General features: G+C 43.7%; 4 protein-coding genes across 4 annotated transcripts; all 4 read left to right on the top strand.

The window, feature by feature from the left end:
• Nucleotides 1–4597: 4597 nt before the first annotated feature.
• On the top strand, nt 4598–5017 carry LOC126510468 (keratin-associated protein 4-12-like). Its single transcript, XM_050157029.1, has one exon. It carries the CDS (start codon nt 4598–4600, stop codon nt 5015–5017), a length of 420 nt encoding a protein of 139 aa, XP_050012986.1.
• Nucleotides 5018–13936: 8919 nt separating this feature from the next.
• On the top strand, nt 13937–14323 carry LOC126510323 (keratin-associated protein 2-1-like). The gene has a single exon (XM_050156852.1). The coding sequence runs from the start codon at nt 13937–13939 to the stop codon at nt 14321–14323; it is 387 nt and encodes a 128-aa protein (XP_050012809.1).
• A 4604-nt stretch (nt 14324–18927) lies between these two features.
• Nucleotides 18928–19676, top strand: LOC126510322 (keratin-associated protein 2-1-like). Its single transcript, XM_050156851.1, has 2 exons — nt 18928–19005; nt 19164–19676. Exons 1-2 carry the CDS (start codon nt 18928–18930, stop codon nt 19674–19676), a joined length of 591 nt encoding a protein of 196 aa, XP_050012808.1.
• Nucleotides 19677–23011: 3335 nt separating this feature from the next.
• On the top strand, nt 23012–23398 carry LOC126510321 (keratin-associated protein 2-1-like). Its single transcript, XM_050156850.1, has one exon. The coding sequence runs from the start codon at nt 23012–23014 to the stop codon at nt 23396–23398; it is 387 nt and encodes a 128-aa protein (XP_050012807.1).
• Nucleotides 23399–26984: the final 3586 nt, after the last annotated feature.

The raw sequence follows: 26984 nt of genomic DNA, 5'->3' as shown, positions 1-26984 counted from the left end.
ATCTTCTCTCTGAAAGTACCATTTATTTCCGTATTCTCTACAGATGAAGTCCTTTCTTCTAGGAACGACCTAGTGTCCAAGGTACTTGGTTTTCTGAGTCCCAGAAGTTAGTCTTATTTGTAGCTGTTATGTGTGTGCATTCTGATTTCTGTCCAAAGTTCTTCCTCTTAGAATGAATTTATCAAAAATTTCCCAATGACTTAATAGGTCTCTCCCAACATGTCTCCCCTTGTCTTTTTTATCTATCCATCGGGCTGGAGGAATTTAAATTATCCTTGGCACTTGTAGGAGCACACATTTTAACCCTTCTGCCATTAAAACCCAACAAAGTGTCTTTTATAGTCTTTGCAAAAATTGTCATACTTTGCTATTTCTCTGTAAAAAAAATAAATAAACATCCATCCCGTGGGTACTGAAAATTGAATGTGATTTTTGCATATTTATTTAAAAGTATGTAAATAAAACAGGGGGCATGAGAAATGGTTCAGCAGATAAAGGCACCTAATTAACAAACCTGACGATCAGGGTTCCAAATCTGACGCTCACATTGTGGAAGGAGAGAACTGACTCCTATATGTTGTTCTTTGACTGCATGCATGCTGTGGCAACTGCAAATGCATGAGGGGAGGGAGGGAACATTTTAAAAACACAAAAAAGAGAAAAAAACTACATATGCTTCCAGGGTTAATGTAATTTTTCCTTCATTTAGCTAGTTTATTCCTGAGATTGTATTTTAAACACAACATTTCCCATTCCAGACCCTTCCAGACACCCGTCCCTACTCTCCTTCAAACCCGCTACCTCTCTTTTCATCAGTTACTGTATGCATATATTCCTAGATCTGACCTGTTGAGTCCACTACAGAAAACCATAACCAATCAATATGCAGAGTTGGGGAGCCCAGTCCTGATATACAGATAGATCTATAAAACACTCCCTCACCTATTGCTCAGGGAACGTTGCGGAAGAAAGGATGGAAAGACGGTAAGCGCCCGAGAGTCCGGAAGTTTGCTGTGAGAACATGTCTCCCCGAAACATCAGAGTCTACACCCGTAAGTCTCGCCAACACGACTACCTAAGTGTGAATTGTATTTTTACTGTCCTTAAAAGTAAACAGGACATGTTAGTCAAACCTCCAACAGAAGTGGAATAGCATTAACTGCGGCCTCGCTGTCTCTAAAACGTCTTCTTTGTCTCGGGTAAATTAATCACGTTGTAGTTGTTAGAGGGAAAGGGGAATTAAAATGAAGGAGCAGCCCTGATTATATAACAGGAGAAATCGTTAGGTAAGACGGGACACAATACACACCACCTTCCAGTCTCTTTGGGGGGGGGATACAAACAGCCAGTGCATGTCTGGATGAAGTCATTATGTGTTCTACTCCAGAGTTAGGTGTGGTAGACCTTTCCTCCACATGTGTACTTCATGAGGGCAGATCATCAGTGGGCTAGGGGACCACTTCTGAAGCAGACAGGTGATGTAAAGGAGGGCTGGGGGAAGTCCTTTGCTGTTGTTGGAGACGGTGATTCTTCCCTGAACCTGCCCTCCTTTTCCCGGGCGGCATGACAAAGAACCACATTCCTCTCCTCCATTTAGAGATTGTAAACATACCATTCCATTTTCTGAACTCCTCAGAAGACTGACTAAGCCCGAGCAGGAGGTAGCCTTCCAGTCTGGTTTTTCCCAGGACCCAATCCTACTCAACCCTTCCCTTCCATGACCGTTGTCTCCCACAGCATGTCTCCATGAACCTCCAGCACGCTCCTCCCTGTCTCAGCGCATGCTTTCTGAAGATTCCCACCTGCCCCCAAAACCATTCATGATACATGACTTGTGAGCTGGAACCATTCACTAAAATGAATATTCAGTCTTTCAGTGATAGAAACAGGAACATAAGTATAATGGCAGAAATACACTGTACGTAATCCATGAAGAAAATTAGAGAGTTTATATAGGAACCCCACCTCTCTTTCTCACACAGCCTTTAAAATTTAAAACAACACAAAAGTCCGTGACCAAAAGTAAAGTCCCCTTCGTGAGTCATTGTAATCTCATTCGAGAGCCATTGGTATGCTTCACACTTCATTAAACACATTCATACCCATAATGAATAAACAGCACTCACTCATTATTGGTGCTATCATTTATTTTTAAATTATTTGATATAATTCAAGAAACGTCTGTACTTAGTGCCATCCAGGCTGAGTATATGGCTTGGCATGTTTATTTACATATTTTGGTACTTCTTGTGAGAATGATAAGTACAGTTTATGAAGGATTGTTGTTTATGTCTAAGATATCATTCAGTTTTCATAAACTCATATGATACTGACTTGATGGTTAATACTAATGCCCAGCTGGTTCTCTCAGATATTCTGGGGAGGCTGACGTGGCAGCCTAATGCTTCTAGGCTTAGACACTTCCCCTGGCCTGCCCCCTGTAGCCTATAGTATAACCCCATCCTTAACACAAAAGCTCGGGATTGTTTTTCTCCTCTCCTGTCCACTTTCCCCAATTCCTCTCTTGTACCTTCCGGGGTGGAGTCTTTGTCTGGGGTCCTGTAGGATGTAAAACTCGAGCAAAGCCAAGGGATGTTCAGTGATGGTTTTGGCTAATTTATAGTGTTTCCAGCAGTAAGACAAAAACTGGGAGGTCTGGCGGCAAAGAGAATAGGTGTCACGGTTTGTCGCCTTCTTCCTACACCCCCCCCCCCACAGCTATAGACTTGTGGATTACGCAGGGTACTAAAGAATATCTGGAAACAAGTCTGCCTCTGCTAACCAAGTTTTTTGCAGCTTTCTATGCCTAGCCTTTTATCTGGTGACACACCACTGCAAACGCTGTCTCATAAACAATATGAACACTTGACCAAATAACGGATTAGACAAATAAGTGTAGTTTTTCCCGAAGAGGACTGTTTTCCATTTTAGGGTCTTTCTTCTAACATATTCAATGGCCTGCTCCTACTCGCCCATCCACTCCACACAAACCTCTTTGTGCTAAGCTAGAAGCACGATGCAGGGGGTCGTGACATGTGAAGAGGGTCGTTTATGAGGACAGACACCATGCAGGAGGAAACATCTCCAGTGAGTCTTGATGGATGAGGAAGGCTTTGCAGAGCCGATGAGAAGCATTCCCAGAAGCTGAGACAAGCCCAGCAAAGACTTCCTTTGGTACTCAGAGGCATGGTCAGCTACTTTGTGTTTCCTCTTGGAGGTATCTTTTAGTTTTTGCCTCTCTGTGCTTTGTGAAGCTCTTCCATCAAAAGAAGAGTGCACAGCACTTCACAGAACTGCATTAAAAACAAAAGCAAAAAAGATAGCATGACTCACACAGGGTCTGATACATAGTGACATTTTACAAACGATCCCCCACCGAGGGCACATGAAACTCATCCACGTACTGCATGTTTTGATTTTAGATATTTCATTGAAGTCATTGAAATTCCTTATTTTATGTTAAATGGTTTCCTCTGCCTGAGTCTTATCCAGCCACTTACAGAAAGGCATGAGGATCTCCCTGCTCTATGCTTAGAATATCCAGCAAAAACTCTTGCATATATATTGCCAAAGTTAGAAACTCAAAATATTATTTATATATATGAAATATATATATAGTTTCATATATATATGAAAAAGATAATCAGACCAGCAAGGTGACTTAGCAAATAAAGGCATGAGCTGCCACTCCAGATGACCTGAGTTCCATCCCTAGGACCCACATGGAGGGTATGTACCCACACACATACAATAAATAATAAATAATAAATAATAAAATCATAGTGCCTACTCTGTAAACTTTTCTTGCTGCCTCTGTGAGTGAAAAAAAACTATTATGAGGTAACATAATTAAAATGTGAATAAAATTTTCCCACTCTTAATCATTCTCCAGGAAGACATACAAAAACAAAAAAGACCCAAAAACTAAAAGGAAAAAATTCTTAATTTCTATTATTTCTAAGTGGCTGAGCCATTGCCAAGCCCTTTAACTCAAGAGGCAGAAATGAGACTTGATAGTTTAGAACTTTCTCAGGTCTGAACGTCTCCCTGATCCTCCAGTGGACGCACACTATCACCATCGTCCCCTTGAGAGATGGGACAGTCTCCCTCTAAAGGGTCTTCCCTGCTGACCACCCCTCCAAATCTCATCTACATAGAATACTCCTTGATAGCAAGAGACATCCTGGACTTTGTAGAAAAACATTTCCCTGATTGGCAAGGAACAGGTGCAGAGAGGAGGGAGTGTCACATTTAGAAAACAAAAGGTCAGAGAGTCATGTGACAAGTTACTTGCAAAAAGGTCAAAGGTGACCCACTATGGAAAAAAATGTGATGAGCATTTTAGTTCCAAACATGGAAGCCCACCAGGAAAATAAAATGTGTTATTTTCTCTTTTTTTTTTTTGGAGTATTTAACTAGAAATATTACAATTATGCAATTAAATGATTAAGTTTCCCAAGAAGGTAAGTATGAACAAGGAAATGATGATGTAGTCATATGAGGTGTTCAGCCAGGTATAAAAGGGGGTGTGGGCCAAGGAGACTTCCAAACCCAATACCTTCACTCTTCTGAAAACCCACCCTCCACCTCTGACACCATGGTCAACTCCTGTTGTGGCTCTGTCTGCTCTGAGGAGGGCTGTGGCCAAGGCTGCTGCCGCCCCAGCTGCTGTGTGTCCAGCTGCTGCCGCCCCAGCTGCTGTGTGTCCAGCTGCTGCCGCCCCAGCTGCTGCCGCCCCAGCTGCTGCCGCCCCAGCTGCTGTGTGTCCAGCTGCTGCCGCCCCAGCTGCTGCCGCCCCAGCTGCTGCATCTCCAGCTGCTGCCAGCCCTCCTCCTGTGGTGGTTCCAGCTGTTGCAGTCCTTGCTGCCAGCCCTGCTGCCGCCCCTGCTGCCGCCCCTGCTGCTGCCTGCGTCCAGTCTGCGGTCAGGTCTGCTGCCAGAGCACTTGCTACCGCCCCACCTGTGTCATCTCCACCTGCCCCCGCCCCATGTGCTGTGCCACCCCTTGCTGCTGCTGAGGTCCCTGCTCTAGGCTCGTCTCCCTTTGCAGCTCTAGACCATTCTTACATGCGAGGCTTTGGGACACATGGAATCTGATTCACATCATGTGTGCACAATTCCAGAGCCCAGTGTCCTCCCCAGAATAGGACAGCACATCCTGGCTCACTTTACATTCTTTCTTTTGCTACCATTTCCTTCCAATATTAGTACAGTGTAGAAATTATTTTCTACTTCATGGGCTAAGAATTTATCATAATTCTCCAAACTGATTAACTTTATGGCTCTAAATTATTATTCCTAGTAAATTAGACTTTTGCTACAGCTCTTATCTTAGCATTGATTTTACAACCCCAGACCTGAGAGCTTGGATATATTCTGCATTTTTCCCCTAAAATGAATTTTTTATGTCCTTTGATCTCACGTTTTTCTAATAAACTTTCTTACATATAAGAATTCATTTGTACTGTCCTCTGTGTCTTCCATACTCATTGTAATCAATTGAGGACTTAAGTTTGGAATATTAAAAGCAATGTCTGCTCTTGCAAAGGACCTGAGTTTAGTTCCCAATACCCATGTTGAGCGGTGTACAGTCACCTGTAACTCCAGCTCCAGGGACTGTCTGCCCTTCTTTGGTCTCTTTAGGAAGCTGCACTCTTGTGCACAGACACCCCCTTCACACATACACATAGACACACAAACATACATACAATTTCAGATAAAAATAAATCTTTATAAAATAATTGAAGGGACTTGAGAAATAGCTGCGTGGTTAAGAATATCGACTGCTCTTCCAGAACGCATCTGAGTTTGGTTCCTAGCACACACACACACACACACACAACACTTTTAACTCTAGCTCCAGAGGATCTGGTGTCTCTGGTCTCCACGGGCACTAATACTCACATATATGTACCCACACAGAGAGACATATAATTAAAATGTAAACAAATCTTCACAGAATAATTGATGATTCATATTTCACATAGAGACACTGGAAATTTAAAGCATATTTAAATTATTCTTATAAAGGGCTATATGAGATGTAGGCATGAAAATGGTATGTGTGTGTTTGTGTTCGTGTGTGTGTGTGGCAGTTTGAATGTAATTGGCTCCCATAATCTCACAGGGAGTGGCGCTATTAGGGGGTGTGGCTTGTTGGAGTGAGTGTGGCCTTGTTGGAAGAAGTGCGTCACGGCAGGGGCAGATTCTGAGGTTTCCTATGCTCAAGATACCACCGAGAGTCTCAGTTGTTGGGGACTAGTCTCAATGAAACTCATATGTTTCAGGGTATGAGTGTGAAAATTACAATTATTAAGCAAAAGGAACAGAAATATAAGAGAAATAAGAGACAGAAACAGACCAGCACTGGGAGGGTAATTCAGTGAACACCGAACCGCCAACATTTATTTCCCACACGCTTATATACTTCACTCCAAAAGGGGAGGGGAAAGCAACAGACTTAATTAACATGATATAAGGAATAGACTTGAATTCTTCGACCTTTGGTCCAGGTGGAGCAGATCCACCTCTATACTCAAAATACTAATTAACCACACCCTAGGTCGGGATCTCTTGTTTGTGGCCACACCTGTTGTCAACAACCTTGAAAGAGCAAAATTAAGCTCAAACTCTCTGACCTGTACTCAAGGTGGAACAGGCTCACATCTGTGGGCCCCCACACTCAGTCACGTTCTTGTTGCCTGCAAGATGTAGGACTCTCAGCTGTTCCTCCAACACCACATCTACCTGCACACCACCATGCTCACTGTCATGACGGTAATGGACTTGGACCTCTGAAACTGTAAGCAAGCCAACCCAATTAAATGCTTTTGGTTATAAGAATTGCCGTCATCATGGTGTTTCTTCACAGAGAAAAAAGAAATCTTCACTAAGACAATATGTCTATATGTGTGGGTCCTAATATTCAAATTTAGGAAAAATTTAACTTACATCCTTCTTCTTGATTAAAATATTTATACCCTTAATACATTATACATTTAATCCCATCAGTTCTATTTTGTAGAAGAATTTAAAAGCAAATTTGTAAAGGGAAAAAAAAAGGAAATGAAATCAAGAAATTTTTTTTAAGAGTTTAATCATCCAGGTGTGGATTCCAGTACTCAGGAAAGCTGAGACAGAAGAATCATAATAAATTTAAGGCAACTGGGCTACATAATGAGTGTTAGGCCACCCAGCACTACACAGCAAGGTCATGTCTCAGTTTAAGTGATTGATTAAGTAATATAAAAGTAATGTCCTCGACTTACTTCTTTTAGCATCATTTCAGAAATATAATCACAAAATGAGCTGCATTTTGTGATTTTACTCATTGAGTCCTGCTGTGAAGAAATTCATATTCTGTTGTATTGTTATGGACACATGACTCATCTAGATAATGAGCAATGTTTCAGATTGCAATCTCTTGGGGTCTTTGTATCTCAGGCATTTTTACTTTCAATATTCTAACAGACACATTCCCTTCAAGACTGGAATTCCTAAACTCATTTCCTCTTTTTGAGGAGTTTAGTAACTAGGTCATAGCCATGTGTGGTGGTGTACAGCTAACCAACGAGGCCCAGTTCTAATAGCTCCTTAAGCCACGAAGCTCATCAATGAGTTAACCCAGTGTGGTGGTTTGAAAAATGGTCCTCATGGGTTCAGAGGGAGTGGCACTATCAGGAAGTGTAATCTTGTTGAAGGAAGTGTCACTGGCGAGGAGCTATGAGGTCTCAAAAACTCAAGCCAGATGAAGGTTTTAGCGATGGATGGAGATAGAGACAGAGACCCACACTGGAGCATCGGACTAAGCTCCCAAAGTCCCAATGAGGAGCAGAAGGAGGGAGAACATGAGCATGGAAGTCAGGACCACGAGAGGTGCACCCACCCACTGAGACCGTGGGGCTGATCTATTGGGAGCTCACCAAGGCCAGCTGGACTGTGACTGAAAAAGCATGGGATAAAACCAGACTCTCTGAACATGGCAGACAATGAGGGCTGATGAGAAGCCAAGGACAATGGCATGGGGTTTTGATCCTACTTCATGTTCTGGCTTTGTGGGAGCCTAGCCAGTTTGGATGCTCACCTTCCTAGACCTGAATGGAGGGGGGGGTTGGAGGGGGGAAGGACCTTGGACTTTCCACAGGGCAGGGAACCCTGACTGCTCTTCAAACTGGAGAGGGAGGGGGAGAGGAGTGGGGGGAGGGGGAGAGGGGCGGGAGGAGGGGGAGGGAAATGGGAGGCTGGGAGGAGGCAGAAATTTTTTTTTCAATTAAAAAAAAAAAAAACTCAAGCCAGGCCCAGTGTCATTCTCTTCCTGCTGCCTGATGATCCAGATGTAGAACTCTCAGCTTCTTTTCCAGCACCATGCCTGCCTACATGCTGTCATGCTTCCTGCCGTGATGACATAATGGACTAAACCTCTGAGCTATAAGCCAGCCCAAATTAAATGGTTTTCTTTATAAGAGTTTCTTTGGTCATGGTGTCTCTGCACAGCAGTAGAAACTTTAGGTAAGACGGCCTGTGATGCAGTTACCCTTCTCACGGTCCAGTTACCCTTTAGTACATTACACCTGGGGGCCAAGTCCTAACTCATGAGCCTTTTAAAGGCTTTTCTTTTTTTCTTTTTTCTTTTTTATACATGGGCCCTTGAGGGACACACATACAAATCATTTGTCAGCTGGGAGCTTGTCCTTTCTTCTCCTCACGGACTTTCCTGAGCTTCTTTGTAGCGTGCTGCAGCTGTTCCAGAGAGAAAAGATGAAATGTCAATATCTGAGACTCAAGTCCCATACCTCATATAACACCACTTCTACCATGTTCTATTGGTCACAGCGAATTGTTAAACCACCACAGATGAGACCCCTTTGGCCAGATGGCACTCAGGCATACCAAATCTTGGCTAAACTGAGGCCAGCTCCATGAGTCCCTTCTTTACTGTCTTGCTTATTTGGGTAAGTAACAGCAACTCTTTGTGGGGATGAGTTGGATCCTCACTTATACGAGTTATAATCAGAAAATTGTGGCCAAGGTTGTTTGTTGAGGAGGTTCACAGGTATCAAACACTTTTCGTATTTAAGAGAAAAGAAATGGGGAAAGCGAGTGTTCCAGACAGCCTAGGGATCTGAGCACCTGAGACCTGCTGGTCATGGGAGGCGGAAACTTCTTGTTAGAATCTTGACCGTCGCACACACTGAGGATGTGGTGTGATGCATAAATAATCACGAAGAAGCATAAAAATTTCACTATCTTCTCTGCTTCCTTGATCCACAAATGATCACTTGAAAGGTTCTAAGAGAAGCGAAAAGGAGTCTGGCGGGTAAGGGATTTAGCAGAGCTGGCAGCATGCTGGCAAGGCCAGAAAATGGAGACTATCTGTTTGTCTGAGATGACTTGGGCGACTGAGATGACAGATGACTCCCGCCAGAGCTCAGCTGCTGCTATGGGTTAGTGGTGACCCGTTTATCTCAAAAAAGGGATTTCACTAAGGAGTGGCCAAGCCATAGCCTTGGGCGTTACCATGTAACCTGTGTGGCTTCCTGTAGATAAAGGGGAGACTTTGTGTCCATCGCCGTAACACCAAACACACTAACTAGAGGGAACCCCCTACATTTTAGACATACTGAGATCAGCAATTCGTTGTTAATAAAAAGTAACCCAATAAGAGAAGTTCTACAATTAAGGAGTTTGAAACTCCTATAGGGATCAAAACCTCCAGACTGTTAAATCATAATAAATAATGACACGTTGAGTGAGTAGATGGCTGGCCAATAGTGTTTCGCCAGAAGGTTTCCAGTTTCCTTGGAGCTCCTTGACCTGAGACAAATGGATGGCTTCGTTTTGTTTGGATCCTGATGTTACTACCGTTTGAAGTTGGATTGACACCCACGTTAGCTTTTGGCTCTCCACCTAAACACAGGGCTTGCTTTTCTTCCACTTTCATAAAACTGAGCTCTTCCTAATGGTTTGTGTTTTCTCTTGTCTTTTGGGTCACAAATAAATACAAACTCACAGGAGATAGACAGTGTGAACTTCTCTTAGTAACTGATAATTCTTGACTCTCTGGAACAGGAGGGAACAAGAGAGAAGACATTACTTACACAAACAAAGGCCAGAATCCCACTTCCTAGAAGTCATTGCCTAGGCATCAGGTAGAGATCACTGAAGTAATTGATTCTCAACTTCATCAGCTTACCCATCATTGGCATTAACTCTTCCTTCTTTCACCTCCCATCCAAAGACTTGACAGGTGTCTGTGGGTTTCTCCCTGCTTAGTATGGCTGGCACCTAAAACACAAAACAACTCGCTAAATTTTAACTTCAGATAATCAACAAAGACTTTTTTGTTTGGTTGGGTTTTGGTAATGGTGGTGGGTTTTGTTTTGTTTTGTTTTTTGTTTGTTTGTTTGTACATTTGGTTGGTTTGGTTTGGTTTGGTTTTGTGTTTGTTTTTTTGTTTTGTTTTGTTTTGTTTTGTTTTCTGAGACAGGGTTTCTCTGTGTAGCCCCAGCTGTCCTGGAACACACTCTGTAGACCAGGCTGACCTGTAACTCACAGAGATCTGCCAGCCTCTGCCTCCCGAGAGCTGGGATTAAATGCGCGTGACACCACTGCCTGCCAAACAAGAAATACTTCTGAAATGTAAAGATGTGTCATCTATACTTGGGTATGATCACTATAAAATTATGTATCTAGAAAATACACAATTTCATTTCTCAAATATGCCTCCCTAGTTCCAAAAGTCCCACACTAACCTGGGACCAGAAGTCATTCCCAGTTTTAAACCAATCAAACCAGGAAATAATCACTTATTATTACAGTTGATGAGAGTTCATGGCTCCTTGTTATACAGCACTGTTGAATGTAACTAGCTCAATCCTAGGAATAATAAACTAGTTTAGCATGCCTATCAGTATACAAAGATGGGAAGATGGTTTTCCACAGGCAATAAAAATTAAGTCATACCCAAGAATACATGCCAGGGCTTGTTATATTTTGAGTTTTAATAAATTTTGGAATCACAAATTTGAAGGTTAATAGATAAAACTAAGCTTATAAGGACAGCGTAAAGCCAACATATTGATGTTAAATTATAGGATGGTTCCATTCATTTGGAAGCATCTTTGTTTAGACATTAACCACTGAGCTATATCTGACTTCATGTCCAGACTCTAGTAGTAAACAGCTGTGTGACCTTCAACAAATGAGTTGGCTTCTCTAAGCTTCAGGTTACACCTTTAGGGTGGAGGTAATAACAGGCACCTCCATTGATTAGCATGGTATTCAATCAGCTATTAAAATAACTGTTTCAATCCATGGAGCAGAGCGAGCATTCAAGAAAAGGTAACTTGCCGGGCTGTGGTGGCGCATGCCTTTAATCCCAGCACTCGGGAGGCAGAGGCAGGCGGATCTCTGGGAGTTCTAGGCCAGCCTGGTCTACAAGAGCTAGTGCCAGGACAGGCTCCAAAGCTACGGAGAAACCCTGTCTTGAAAAACTTAAAAAAAAAAAAAAAAAAGGTAACTTAAAAGCTCTCATGTGGTAGGCAGGAAAATAGCTGAAACGTAACACCAGCAAATGGAGTACGTTCAAGAAGGTGACTACTATAAGCTGTTCTTAGAGTAGATGCTTTTTTAATAAAAACCTGTTACAAAAGGAAATGGGGTTCCCTACAATCCTATGACGTGAGTCATCAATTCAAATGACTAAGAAAGACTTAGCACAATGTCCACAGAGCCTGGTCATAAATAAAAAGCTTGTTTGTAAGCACACTGGGGACTAGTTTCCTTCTACCAGATCATTAAGAAGTGCCGAGGAACTGAGAGGAAATCATTGCAGAGGGAAAAGACAGACATAATGGATTCGAGAAAACTCATAGCCACGTTTTCGGGAATATCTCTCCTGTGCAACAGAGCTCATTTCCTCATGACGTCAACAAAATTCCTCACCATTAAAACCTAAGAGTAATTTCAGGATAAATGACATTTAAAGAGCATTTGAGTCAGATTGCTTTTATTTTTTAATACTTACCATGTGCATACTTGGCCCGTGTGTGTGTGTGTGTGTGTGTGTGTGTGTGTTTGTGTGCCAGAGCATGTATGAAAGTCAGAAGATAACTGCCGAAGTTGGGTCATTTTTTCCACCATATGGGTCCTAGGTCTGATGTTGTAGGCCATATGTTGGGGTGCTATTTATTAGGGTCTAGCCTTGATGGTATTCACATGTTCCAGGGTAGGAGTGTGAGAATTAGAATTATTAAGCAGAAAGAACAGAGCTATAAGAGAAATATAAAAAACAGAAAACCAGAACAGCACCAGGAAGGGAATTCAGTGAATACTGAAATCGCCTGCATTTATTTTCCACATGCTTATATATTTCACTCCGAAAGGGGAGGCCGGAGGCAACAGGTTTCACTAACACGACATAAAGAATACACCAAGTACCCTGCGGGCAGTCACTCCCTGGAACCTCCTGTCAACCTCCTTGAAGGAGCAGGAATAGATCTGAATTCTTTGACATTTGGTCTATACTCAAAATACTAACTAACCACACCCTAGATTAGGATCTCTCATTTGTAGCCACACCTGTTGCCAATAACTTTGAAAGAGCAAGAATAAGCTCAAACTCTCTGACCTTTAGTCAAGGTGAATCAGGACTCACATCTGTGGGCCCTGGGAGTCTGGAACTTTGGTCCTCAGGCTTTGAGGCTGGCACCTTTATGGCTGGCCCATCTTGCCGACTCTTGAGGAAGGTTTTGAAAGCTGTTTGTTCCTAATTTCCCACCATTTGCTAAATCAGGCTAAAACCAGGGAAACAAGTGTGCCAACAAAAGGTTGTCCTTTGACGACCTGCAGAGAGAACCTTCCGGTCTTGGTCCTTGCCCAGAAGTTATGTGTTTCTATGGTCAAAAGATTCCCCATCCCACCGTTGGGATGAGTTATCAACCCTGCATAAACATAAAATGAAACTTCCTACTTACTTGGATAAAATCACAGCTTATGAAACAATAACCGTGAACCTCAGGGCAGAAACTATTTAAATCAGTAAACAAGAGAGGACTCAGGGCTCAGACCTCACACTGCAACTTCATTGTGTGACCTTAGCAAACCCTACAACCAAAAATGAGGAAAGGGACAGGCCTATAGATGGTCCAAGATCCTTTCCTGGATTCTACACAGGCAATGACTAATTCTAAATAAATCCCAAAGATAAAAATCACAAGGAATCTTTGAAGCAGGTTTTATGATCAAGGTGGAAGTTGAGTTCAGGTTCTAAGGACAAGCAGGACACGTCAGGTTAATAAGAAAACCACAGCCAGGACTGGAAAGCCCTGATCCTCATCCAGAGAGAGTGACCAAACCAGTGTGACAGGCTGGAAATGCCCGTGTGGTCCTTCATCACATGGAAAACCACACATCTGCAGAGGAGCATGCTGGGAGTTCTCTGGGAAGCAGGGGAGGATTGGTCTGTTTACAGTAGTGCTATTAATCTACTGCTGTCCTGTGTGCTAAGAAGGTAAGTCACAGCTTGGGTGGTAACCCAGGGAGTCTTTGAAGGCAAAACGATGATGTCAGAGCCAAGGAGAGAGTGATTAGATCATATCTGCTTTAGAAAACAAATTCTTTCCTCTTTGATGACTTCGAAATATTCCAAACTCATCATAATTGAATCCAGAGTGTAGATGCAGTAACAATAAACCACAGAAGAAAACAAAGGAATATCTGTGATGTATGTGCATGATATGTATGGAGGGGGACAAAAAAAATACCATTAGTCAACACTAACTCTTAATTGGCCAGAGGATTTACAAGAATGCTCATGTGCCTCGGGGTCATCAGCACTGGTCAGGTATATAAAGGGACCCGACCCAGAAGACACATCACACCTGAGAACACCCATCTGCTCTCCACTCCTCAACCCTACTCCAGCCCAGACACCCACCATGTCCTGCTGTGGTTCCTTCTCCTCCCAGAGCTGTGGAGGCTGCTGCCAGCCCTGCTGCTGCCGCGACCCCTGCTGCTGCCGCCCAGTGTCCTGCCAGACCACAGTGTGCCGCCCTGTGACCTGCGTGCCCCACTTCACCAGGCCCATCTGTGAGCCCTGCCGCCGCCCCATCTGCTGTGACCCCTGCTGCCTGCAGCAGGGCTGCTGCCGCCCCATCACCTGCTGCCCCACCTCCTGCACAGCTGTGGTCTGCAGACCCTGCTGCTGGGCCTCCACCTGCTGCCAGCCCATCTCTGTGCAGGCTCCCTGCTGCAGGCCCCCCTGCTGCCAGCCTGCCCCCTGCCGCACCACCTGCAGGACCTCCCCCTGCAACACCTGCTGCTGAGCTCCTGGCACCCTTACCAAGGATACGCCATCCCCTACACACCTCTTTGGGCTTTTAATCAAATTGAAAGAAAATATGTTTTTCCCCCAAAGGTGACAACAATTTAACAGCCTGCAACTTGGATCCAATGTGAAATAAGAACATTGTTATCCCTGTTCTAAGCCAAACCTGCAGATATCTGTATCAGCAGTTATCATCACGGATGGTAAATGCCCTTCGGAGATCTCCAGAATGGGCTGGACAAGCTCATCTTAAGCCCGTATGATTCAGGCAGTTCAAATCCTCACCAATGCCTTTGTCATGTGCTGCTCACTCTTTCAATAAAATGATTTTCCTGGCATAGCAAATGCCACACTCCTGACTCGTTCATTGATCTATGTCATTAAGGTGCACCTATGAACAGGAGTCTAGGCTGCACAAGGAAACCAAAGTTCTGTCATTTCTTTCAAATATTTGTTCATCTCCTTCTGTCAAGTGCTTAGCTCTGTTTCCATTTCCAATCATCATCTCAGTCTCTCCAGCAGACATAGCTGAAACCTCAGACCACAAGGAACACATATGCACCTGTGCACAGCCTCTTGTGTGAAATCAGGCGACAGAAGGTACCCCAGCGTGGTGTTCCTGGAGCACCCTGAGCTAGCTCGCTCCCCATAAAGCATTGAGATGATCTAGTCTCTGCTCTTGAGGAAGAGAAGGCCATTTATTGGCCTAAGCTGTAGCGATGGGGCTCAATTTTTAGTACAAGGCTGGTTGATGCTCAGCTTCCACTTGTTCAATGAAGTTAGGCTGCAAAGGCATTGTCTTTACAGGAATCGAAAATAAGGAGGTATTATTCACTTAAAGCAAAAGAAAACCATCATACATAACTTAGCTTCTCTAACTTAGGTTCAGTCATAATTTCCTGCAAGCTGCTGTGATAAACACCATGACCAAAAGCAACTTGGAGAAGAAAGAAAGGGTTTGTTTCACTTCACAGGTTACAGTCACCAGCAAGAGGAGCTGTAGCGGGCGCTCCAGGCGTGAACTGAAGCAAAGACGGTGGAGGAATACTGCTTACTGGCTAGCTTCCTCTGGCTTCTGCAGCTGCCACCTACCTAGGGAGGACACTGGATAATGGGAAATTTAGCAATTCTCAACATAGATGGATGCTCAAAGCCATCATTAGCACCAGTTATAGTATGTCTTAAAATAACAACAAACAAACGAAAACGTGCTCAGTGGTTCAGATCAAGTCATTGGGGGTCAGAGAGAATTCAGGGGAAGATTTTACTCACATGTTTCAATATTTTTTTCTGAGATACTTCACAGCCACTGGAGAAATGCATTTTCTAATTAGTGCCAGTATACCTTGGCTCAGATTACTATGGTCTCAGAATGAAAAGAAATCTTTAAAACTTATTATAGTTTTATTTATTTATTCAATAAATTATTTTACATTACAACCATAGATTCCCCTTCCTCCCCTCCCTTATTCCCCCCCACCTATTTCCTGATCCCCCCATAGACCCCCTCCTCTGTTTCTGTTCAGAAAGTGGCAGGCCTCCCAAGAGTATCAACAAAGCATGGCATATTCAGTTGTGGTAAGACTAAACACCTCCCCTTGTATTAAGGCTGGGTAAGACCAAGGCGATCTAATATGAGGAATAGGTTATCAAGAGCAAGTCAAAGAGTTAGAGACAGCCCCTACTCCCACTGTTAGGAGTCCCACAAGCAGGCTAAAGTATACAGCTGTCACATATATGTAGAGGACCTTGGTTGGTCCCGTGCAGGCTCCCTGGTTGTTGATCCAGACTCTGTGAGTTCCTATGAGCCTGGTTAGTTGTTTATGTGTGTGTGTGTGGGGGGGGGTTGTGATGTCCTTGACCCCTCTGGCTCCTACAAATCCATCCTCCCTCTCTTCAGCAGGATCCCCTGAGCTCAACCTAATGTTTGGCTTTGGGTCTGCATCTGTTTCCATCAGTTACCAGATGAAGGCTCTCTGATGACCATTGCGATAGTCGCCGATCTGATCATAGGGAATAGCTAGTTCAGGCTAAGAATCTATTATTTCTCAGAAGTCTCAGTTTCAAAACCAATAGAAATGAGCTCTAGACTTTAGGACTTGTGAGGAGAGTTTAGTAACAAGAGAAAGGAGCAGTGGGTAATATGTGTATCTGAAAGTCTTTCTCTCATGCTTACTCATCAAGGGGCTTTAAAACCTAAAAGCAGGGAGAGATTCCAAGATGTTGGTTTAAACTTCCTGACTTTAGGCAAGAAACTTAAGAGAGATTAGATGGAGATATGATATATTTTTACATATAACCAATGTGAGATATATATATGTTACAGAAATAAATTCAAAATTTCCACCTGTCCTCTGACCATTGCTTTTCTGTATTTTCCAATTTGATGATTTTTCTCTTTTAGTTATTCATATGTGTCTCTCTGTCTTCTGTGTTTGTGTGGATGTTTTAATAAAACAGTCCATGAAAAACTCCAGATACTGAAGACTCCATTTCACAGATGAGGACACTGGGGCAAAGGAGATGTCGTCTGCCCTGAGATAAAACTTCTCTTTTCCCACAACCTGCCTCATCCTCATCCCTGGCTCCTATGAGTGTGTTTTTAAGATTGCTACCAAGAAAGAATTCCCTATGAAAACCATTTATTTTTTTCAGAATGTTAGACATCTCCTGACATCTAGAAACCCTCAAACTAGTTCCTAACAGAACATAATCATAAAACTATGAGGATGAGGACGTGGCCTACTGCACCAACAGTCACCGTCACTGTGTTCTCTTCCAGTCCGACCACAAAAATCTCACATTAATTATCATTATGCTTAAAATGCACATGCTCCCACTGGTCATTATGCTTCCAGAATGCTTGGAATGGGAATAAGATGACTTTAAAAGTTCATGTCATGAAGTCAAGGAAACTCCCCTTTCAGCAAGCCTGTCTCTGAATGTGTGTCAGCAAGAACTCCCACCCAGCAGAGCAGCAAAGGAAAGCAAGATGGGATCCGGGATCCGATGGGTGGCGGCATTCTGGTAACACTGCAGGAAATGGTATCTAGATAAGTGGAGCAGGACTATTTACAAAAGCACCGACATCAGCATGGGCTGTCAATCAGACAGAAGACCCCTCTTCTGCAAGAAACAACATGATGAATATACAGCACCGTGTTGTGACTTTGTATCTCCTACCCGAAATTTGGGATCTTCTATTGGCTACTTCTTGCTGTGACAATATTCCTGACTATGGCAATTTGAGGAGGGAAGGGCTTATTCTGGCGCACAATTCCAGGTCACAGCACATTGTTGTGGGGAAGTCAAGGCGACAGGAAGGTGAAGCAGCTGGTCATATTGCATCTGTAGTCAAGAGCAGAGAGCAACGAGTTAGCGCATGCACGGTGGGGCTCGGCACATTCTGTACTGTTCATTCACTCCAGGGTCCAGTCCGTAAAATGGTTCTATCCACCTTCCAGGTCACTCTTCCCATCTCAGTCAACCCAACAGAGAAAACAGCTCAGAGGCGCCGCCACAGGCTGACCTAGTCTAGACAACTCGCCATTGCCACTCCCTTCCCAGTTGACTCTACAGCGTGACTAGTTGACATTCAAAGCTAACAATGACACATATTCGAGGCAAATCCGATCCCAAAGTCCTCAGCAATCCTTGTCCAGTGTTGTCCGCTGCTGGTGTTCACCCGCATCCCTACCCTTCCTTTATCTTCTATTTCCCCTCGTGGTGGTGATGAAGCACAGAGCTCTTTACCCAGTCACCAGCTCATTGAGTCTCCTATTGTGGAAAAATCCCATCTCATATTTTATAAGCAGTCAAAATTCTCAGCCAACAAGCCACAGTACTGACTACAGAAAGATGATTGATTCCTTCACACATCTTTTAATAGATTTTATTTATTTTTTTTATTTTGTGTGTGAGTGCACACACATGCATGTCTATGGGTGCAGGGGTGTTCTGATGTATATGTGGAGGTCAGAGGACACCTTGTAGGAGTCTGTTTTCTCTTTCCACTTTGTGGGCCCTGGGGGGGATTGAACTCGGGCCTTCAGGCTTGGCGGCAGGAGTGTTTGCCCAGGGAGCCATCTCACCAGCGCTACAGCAGATTTTAAAGAATTTAACAAGCAGTGTCTTTGTCATCCTTAGAAAGCAAGAAATATAGCAATCATAGATTTAAGACAGGCATGAATAAGATCACTTGGTTTAATCTTATTGACCTTTAAAAGGTTCTTCATCTTTCATTGCTTTTAGTTTTATCTTGTTTCCCTACAAATTGTGACTACAAAATGTGATAAGAAATTTCGGGCCTTAGTTTTCCCTCTCCGCCCCCTAATCACCATGTTCCCTTAGTGTCTCATGAGAGGTTGTGGGTTATAGGACAATTCAGGTTCCTTTCTTAAAAAGCCACGCTGATGCTTTGGTGATTATCCCTCCACAAGCAAGGCAATGGGCTATTTTTCAGATGCCTTGGGCCATATTTTCCATAACAGAAGAGACACACAGCTACTTTTATGGGCCATCTTGGCTCTTCAGGAATGCCAACCAGACACCAGGCTTGTGACTCATGTGCATCGTAGCCTTACACCTCATCAGACTGGGAACATGGGGAAAGTGACATCAGAGTGTGCCCTTCAGACTTTCAGTTGTCACGTGACCTCGCCTGGGAGGATTGACTGCCAGGTGAGTAATTGCTCTGTGATACAAACTATCAGGTATTCATTCCAAGGGAAAGAGTAGAAGGGTGGAAAGAAAAGCATCCTTACAGATACTGGAATTGTTGCCTGGCAACTGAATCTAGGCTTCTCTTTTCATTGGGTAACCACAACTTCAGGAAATAGCCTGTGTCCTTAGGATCCTCAGCACTGGCCAGGTATATAAAGGGACCCGACCCAGAAGACACATCACACCTGAGAACACCCATCTGCTCTCCACTCCTCAACCCTACTCCAGCCCAGACACCCACCATGTCCTGCTGTGGCTCCTTCTCCTCCCAGAGCTGTGGAGGCTGCTGCCAGCCCTGCTGCTGCCGCGACCCCTGCTGCTGCCGCCCAGTGTCCTGCCAGACCACAGTGTGCCGCCCTGTGACCTGCGTGCCCCACTTCACCAGGCCCATCTGTGAGCCCTGCCGCCGCCCCATCTGCTGTGACCCCTGCAGCCTGCAGCAGGGCTGCTGCCGCCCCATCACCTGCTGCCCCACCTCCTGCACAGCTGTGGTCTGCAGACCCTGCTGCTGGGCCTCCACCTGCTGCCAGCCCATCTCTGTGCAGGCTCCCTGCTGCAGGCCCCCCTGCTGCCAGCCTGCCCCCTGCCGCACCACCTGCAGGACCTCCCCCTGCAACACCTGCTGCTGAGCCATCGAATACACAACTTTGCAGATGAACAGAACTCTCCCCACTCCTGCCGGAGCAGACAAGAGGCTCCACCTTTGCAACCCACTTGTTCTTCCACAACTATCAAATTTCCCACATACATGCAGCTGGACATCTGCATGCCTCACCTATCCTAGCTTCCTTTCATCAGCTTAATTCTTAGCTTCAAAAACATCTCTAAACAAAGATGAAGTTCTTTGACAAAGCTTGATCCCATTGAGTTCCTGTAATTTTTTATTTCAGGGTTCAGAATGAATATATTTTCAGCATGATAGTTTTAGCCTGATTATGCATGATAAAAAATAAAATTTTATTCCTGGTGAAGCACATATGCCTTTTGTATTCTTTCTTGATATTCACTACCTCATTTGCAGAATAAATTGCAGTGTTCAGAGTGAGAAGAATCTAGGGCCAATGTTTCTAAAGGATGCACTTTGAACTCTCCCCGCCAGAGCTTCTGTGGCGCATCATCTGTGATTGTAAAAAGAACTCAAATGTTTCAGATAATTTGGCTGATGGGCTTTCATATTTAAAGACAGAGACTTTTGTGGTGATGGGACAGAAGTACTGAGGCAGAGCTTTGTGAATTTGACTCATGAGTGGTCCATTAATATTTTCGCATATACACACAAGAAAAGGAAGAAAGCCCAAGCTGCAGCCCCATTTGCTTCCCGTCATAGGAAGCTATGCAGTGATCATATTAGCTAGAACCCAGGAACATCCTCACTACTGAATTCCTTTGTGTTTACTGGATCAGCCACTCCCTCATCTCCTGAGCCATGACCACTATGGCAGTTAGGTTGCCAATGTGGATGCTGATGAGAAGGCCAAAACTACAGCCTTGGTTAGAATCCCACATACAGTCACTGAAACAGCGCCACTGTGGGTGACATGCTGCTCACATTAATCCTTGGGGGATGGCTTCGCTGCTGTTACATATCTGTCAGGACTGTCAGGAAAACTAACTACTGCTTTATGTCCATTCGTTTGTTCATTTTGGTTTTGTTTTATTTATTGCTTTTTTTTTCTTGAATAAAGCCCTCTACCACAAAAGTCACTATAGAGAAAGGACAGGCACAAATGAATTACAAAACAAGGGCTAGACATCGTGCTATAAACTGTTTGAGTCCCTGGAATCTAATCTAAATGAGTCTTTTGAATGTGAAGGGGAGGAACTGGACTGGTTTTGTTCAAGATTGGGTTCTGATTCATCGGCAGACTATTTGGCATATAGAATAGAATAGAATTGTATTGAGAATAATAAGCACCAAGGAGTCGAGGAGAGAAGACATCATCTCCCCAGCCCCACTCACCTCATTTTTTAGATGTGTATTTTCAATAACACTAAACAGATTCGTCACACGCTGTCTCAACAGGAAGCCTTGCGCACAGGGTGTTCTGTGGCTAGGAACCGTTAGGGACCGTCTGATAGCGATACGTCTTTAGTATGCGTACAGTGACAGTTGTTTCTCATCAGACCTTTGGTTAACAAATCCCACTTCGTTGCTTTGCCTCTGCAATGCTGCGGATGGAGCCTTAAGAACACTAAGAAAGTGATCTACCACTGAGTTGTATCTCTCTCCCTCTGTGAGTCAAATTTCTCTCTATGTCTCTTTGCTCCCCACTTAAAAAGAAAATAATCTCTAACTACCTCTGCTTTGCTGCCCTCACCATTTTCCTTCTCGGACTTCTAGAAACATTCTTTGATCTTACTGCATTTTCTCATATAGATAACATTTTGTTTCCTTCCAAGCACATGGTTCTTGTTCACACTTGTTAGTTTCTATGGTAACCCTATGCCCTCCCTGGTCAGCTATAGTGGCTACTGTAGAGCTAGGTAACCTTATATGGAGCTAGGCAAGCAAGTGGCCCAATGAATGAGAAGGCCACAGATCTAGAACAAAAGTCATTGTAAAGAAAGGCCAGACACAAGGGCTATACAACTGTGATATCACTTTTCTATAAGGTCGGAGAGTTTGAAGCAATTGAAGACTGCAGGTGTTTCTGTTGGTGGGAATGAACTTCATGAAGCCTCATACACAGGGAGGTATTTGCAATACTAGATACAGACAAGATAGGAGCGAAGCCCATGTGTCTTGGACCTATCTAGCACTCTTACACTGGGAAATGGAAGCCTCCCTTGATGGGTCCAGGTTCTTCGACTTCCTCGCATTTGGGATGCCTTTGTTCAGAGTGTCCCATGACTACTTAATTGTGCTCAATTTCTTTGGAGGCATATTTGGGGGAATTTTTAGAATTCCTAAATTATGTGGGACTCAGTTCTTTCAGTTCTTGGAGATATTTGGTAAGAGACAGCATGCATGCAGACGGCTCTAAAATGTCACATATAACAATTGTAAAAGTAAATACACCATTAAAAAAATTCCTAAACAAAGCAAATATTCGATAATTGGCTGGTCGTGCGGGCCTCATCATTCATTCTGCAGCTCATGGGACTCATAAGCAATACTGTGACACATATTTGGGGTCTGAGTATTGGCTGCCACATCTACAAATACATGGCATTGAGAAAGTAACTTACTTAGTCTGGTACAGGGAAATTGAAAGATATAATAATCCCTACCACGTATGAGTTTATTAAGAATAAACTGATGCATTTATTTAATTAAGCATAATGTTTGAAACAGTTGGAATTCAGTGGTACTAAGTAAAGACAGAAAGCAATAGAATTGCCCTTGACATAGAAAGGTGAAGACCCGGAAATGAGGGAATGTGTACCTAAGGCAAAAGCCGCTGAAGACGCAGGCCTATTAGGATGTGTTCCTGGAATTCCTGAAGAGATGGAAACTTCCTTTCTTATTAACGTATTTTGACATCCTCGTCCAGCGTTCTTGCCTCGTTCCGTGGTGAGCGGTGGAAAAGGAACTGCACAAAGATTTGCTGAATTCACTGCCACAGTTAGCAACTAACCCCAAGGGCAGGGCTGCTCTGTTACCACCAAAACACCAACCGGCAAAAGCATCACCAAACTATGAAGATAATTGGCGACTTTGAAGTTAGGGCTATTAAGTTCATATTTGAGCCATAAATAGCAAAATATAATGAGTTGTCATTAAATCAGGGACCCGAATAATCTTTTACAAGGACCTGAGCACCTAAAACATGTCAAGAGAACTTACTAACCCACCAATGACATTACAGAAGATATAAACCAAAACAAGGAAATGTCCTCATGTTTTTAGGATCCTCAGCACTGGCCAGGTATATAAAGGGACCCGACCCAGAAGACACATCACACCTGAGAACACCCATCTGCTCTCCACTCCTCAACCCTACTCCAGCCCAGACACCCCACCATGTCCTGCTGTGGCTCCTTCTCCTCCCAGAGCTGTGGAGGCTGCTGCCAGCCCTGCTGCTGCCGCGACCCCTGCTGCTGCCGCCCAGTGTCCTGCCAGACCACAGTGTGCCGCCCTGTGACCTGCGTGCCCCACTTCACCAGGCCCATCTGTGAGCCCTGCCGCCGCCCCATCTGCTGTGACCCCTGCAGCCTGCAGCAGGGCTGCTGCCGCCCCATCACCTGCTGCCCCACCTCCTGCACAGCTGTGGTCTGCAGACCCTGCTGCTGGGCCTCCACCTGCTGCCAGCCCATCTCTGTGCAGGCTCCCTGCTGCAGGCCCCCCTGCTGCCAGCCTGCCCCCTGCCGCACCACCTGCAGGACCTCCCCCTGCAACACCTGCTGCTGAGCCCAATTAACCTTAACACTAAAGACCCCAGGAGATGGCCAGGTTCATGCTGCCGCCACTCAGAACGTCATTTTTTAAAAATTGCTTTTCCCTGACAAGTATGTTCTTGAAGTTGATTCAACCCATTCGTGGAAGATGCCTTTTGGGACCCTCTTCTGATAAGGAACACTGCACCCCCTTTGAACTGTGATCTAATACTTACGTCATTCTGTCTGTTTTCTAATAAACTCAACATTCTCAGCACAGAAATTATGGGTGTTGCGATCATTTCCTTTGGTCTATTGTCTCAGTTACCAGAGACTCGTTTTCAATACAAGATAGAGAATAATCTTAAATTGTGCTGAGAAAAGACTAAAGTCTGAGTTGTTCTCTTGGAACATTGTAAGTGTCATTTGGGTTAGATCAGAATGGTGGTGGTTAGTCCCCACCTGTTCATCACATAACCCAAATTCCACCCTCACTAGCCTGTTAGGAAGCTGTGTCCAGGCGACATCTGCATACCGAGGCTGATGACTTATCTCTTGTCTCTTGAGTGGACAGCTGTTGGGTTATCATGAAAGTCTGCAAAGCAGAGATGGGAGAAACCCCAGGCTGCATCTGGTGAATCATTAGACAAAAGAAGGCTGATGGGTGTGGAATAAGTTGGCTATTTATAGGGATAGATGTAATTATAATTACAGATGTCAACAAATTATCCCCAGAGGACAGACAATTCCCAAACTTCAACCTTGAAGTCAACACTTATCCTAGGCATGGCAGAAGCCTATTCTCTCTGCCTAAGTCACTACGTCTCTTTCTTGTTGTTGCCAGTGGGACTGTTGCTTTCAGTAAGCAATCTCCTTCTAATGTGCTTCTATGCGACCTTTAGAACATTAGTGTCAGTGCCAGCTCTTATGGATATTAAGTCTTCAGCAACCTTCCTAGGCTGCTTACCTTTGTGCTCAGAAATGGCATGTTATTGATATTTTTCAAGCAGATCGATCACTGTCAATTGGAATGTCTTTATTGTACATCTGCTATAAATGAGGCCCTGAATCCACTACCCAGAATAAAACACGGGACCGTGCTTGGAAGTGCATATACTGTGCATAGGGGGATGAAACACAAATAAATCAACTGTGAAACTGCATACCACAAACAGCATAAATATAAAGTATTAACAAAACCACCTGGGCAGGGTTGTTCAGGCTCATGATCCCAGAGCTTGGGATGTCAAGACAGAAAGATCACCACAACTTTGAGGATAGTCTGGGCTATATATCAAAAGCTTGACTGGTGTAGGGCAGGGGGAGAAACCAGTCAGGGTGGTACACAGCTGCAGTCCCAGCACTACAGAAATGGCAACAGAACAATCAGGGGTTCGAAGTCAATGTTGGCTACAGAGTTTGAGGTCTGCCTGGGCTATATGAAACCCTGAGACCCTGTCATTCTTCCACTGCTGCTCAAAGGGACAAAAGCAAGTGTGTGTGTGTGTGTGTGTGTGTGTGTGTGTGTGTGTGTGTGTTGTTGGGGGGGGGCCTTGGGAGAGAGCAGTAACAAATGATTTAAATAAAGATGATAAACCTACTATAAAATACTACATGACATAACACATTCATATTATAAAGTAAGCTTTAATATATGAAGCCACTTTGTGAGAAAAAATTTTCTTAAATAAACTATATCTGTTTGTGCCAAAGTTGTAATATTATACAAAATCTACCCATAGTTGATGATAGTATTCAGTTTCTTCTTTAGATTTTCTTAATTATATAATTTTTAAGTAAGCATGTGCTTCTACTATGAAATACAGTATCTAAAAGCCGTTATGAGGATAAAGGAGAATAGAGAATAGAATTTATATGTTATGACATCAAGAGAGGGAATTATTGAATGGGAGAAGAAAGAGTGTAGTTAGAGCAAAGCATATAATAAATAAAATACAATGATATATATGAAAATTCCACAATGGGCCCTGTTTCCTTGTGTGCTAACTAAAATGTTGTGGTTTTTTTTTTAAGAAACTGTTACTGTTTTAGAGAAAACACTTAAGTCCCCTGCAGTCTGATTCCCTGAACAAAGACCTAGAAAGAGTGCTGCATGTTCCTTACAGGTGCTTTCATGTTGTTTTATGACATTAAGAAAACCCATCTCGAAGTATTCGTCATATTTGATGTGCACACTGTGGCGGCTGAGCAGAGAACTGGCCCATATCAAACATGTTAATTGTGTTCTAAGTTCAAGCTTTAAAGTCTATTATTTATCAAGTAATGTAACCTGTGTGTGTATGCATGTTTATGAGGGACGTGAACATGTGTGTGCACAGGCACCTGTGTGTCCACGCATGTACAGGCCAGAAAGCAACCTTGAATGTTACTTCTTTTGCGGGGCGGGGAGGGGTGTCACTTCTTTGGTGCGATCCAGCACTGATTAAGGTAGTCTTGCTGGCCAGGTAACCCAGGGGATCTGTCTGTCTCTTCCTCCCTGGAACAGGATTATGATCATATACCACTACACCTTCCTTTTAAAAACACGAATTCTGAGAATTTAATCAAGGTCCTGATGTTGACACAATGAAGCACTTTACCCATTGATTAATCTCCCTTCCCAATAATATAATCTTTGAAAATACCTTTTTTTTTAGATAGCATCTCACTTAACAGTTCAGACTCTCCTCAGACTAGAAACACTCGTGCTTCAGCATCCTGAGTACGTGGATTACAAGCCAGCAAAGCCAGCTAAAATATGTTTATTCATTGGGTGTGGGATTTCCCTCTGTATGTTGTGATTACCATTAATGAAGAAACTGCTTTGGACCTATAGCAGGGCAGAAGTTAGGTAGGCAGGAAAAACTAAGCTGAATGCTGGGAGGAAGAAGGGCAGAGTCAGAAAGAAGCCATGGAACTGCTGGGGATAGACGCTGGGAACTTTACTAGTAAGCCGCAGCCACGTGGCAATAAACAGATTAATAAGAATGGGTTAAATTAATATGTTAGCCAATAAGAAGCTAGAGCTAATGGGCCAAGCAGTGATTTAATTAATACAGTTTCTGTGTGATTATTTGGGAGCTGAACAGCCAGGCAGCTGGGAATCAACAAGCAGCACCCTCCAACATTCATCTAACAAAAATAAGACACTAAGTGTGGCTCTGCTTAGTCCTTGGACAAGAATGAGCTCATTTAATCCTCATGACAATCCAGATTGTCAATTATATGACCCAAGGACACAAAGCCAGTGAGTGGCAGAGCCTCATGTGAGTATTGAGTATTACAGGATAAATGGGTTCAGAAAACAGCAACTGTTCCGATGCCAGTACCAGAGCAAGCAGTTGAGTCCTCACAGCCCTGTGTCATGGATAATGGGAACAGGAGCCATATGTCCTCTGTCTGATAATGAGGATAGGCTAGGGACCTAGGATAAGTATGCTACAGTAAATAAGCATCTGAAGAGTTTACTGGGCTATTCTCAGACTCTATCCTTGTGGGTCTTTATATAAGAGTCAGAAAAAATTCCTATGGGACAACTAATGAGGAGTATATGTACCAGATTCGTCTTGCTAAGTTGGTACTTTGTGTCTTTGGAGGAGATTCCCATTGCAAAAGGAAAA

The sequence above is a fragment of the Alexandromys fortis genome, unplaced genomic scaffold, assembly GCF_014885135.2.
Source record: "Alexandromys fortis isolate MF-2015 unplaced genomic scaffold, M_Fortis_MF-2015_v1.1 scaffold_31, whole genome shotgun sequence".
NCBI classification, from domain to species: Eukaryota; Metazoa; Chordata; class Mammalia; order Rodentia; family Cricetidae; genus Alexandromys; species Alexandromys fortis.
This window is presented reverse-complemented; position numbering and strand designations above follow the sequence as displayed.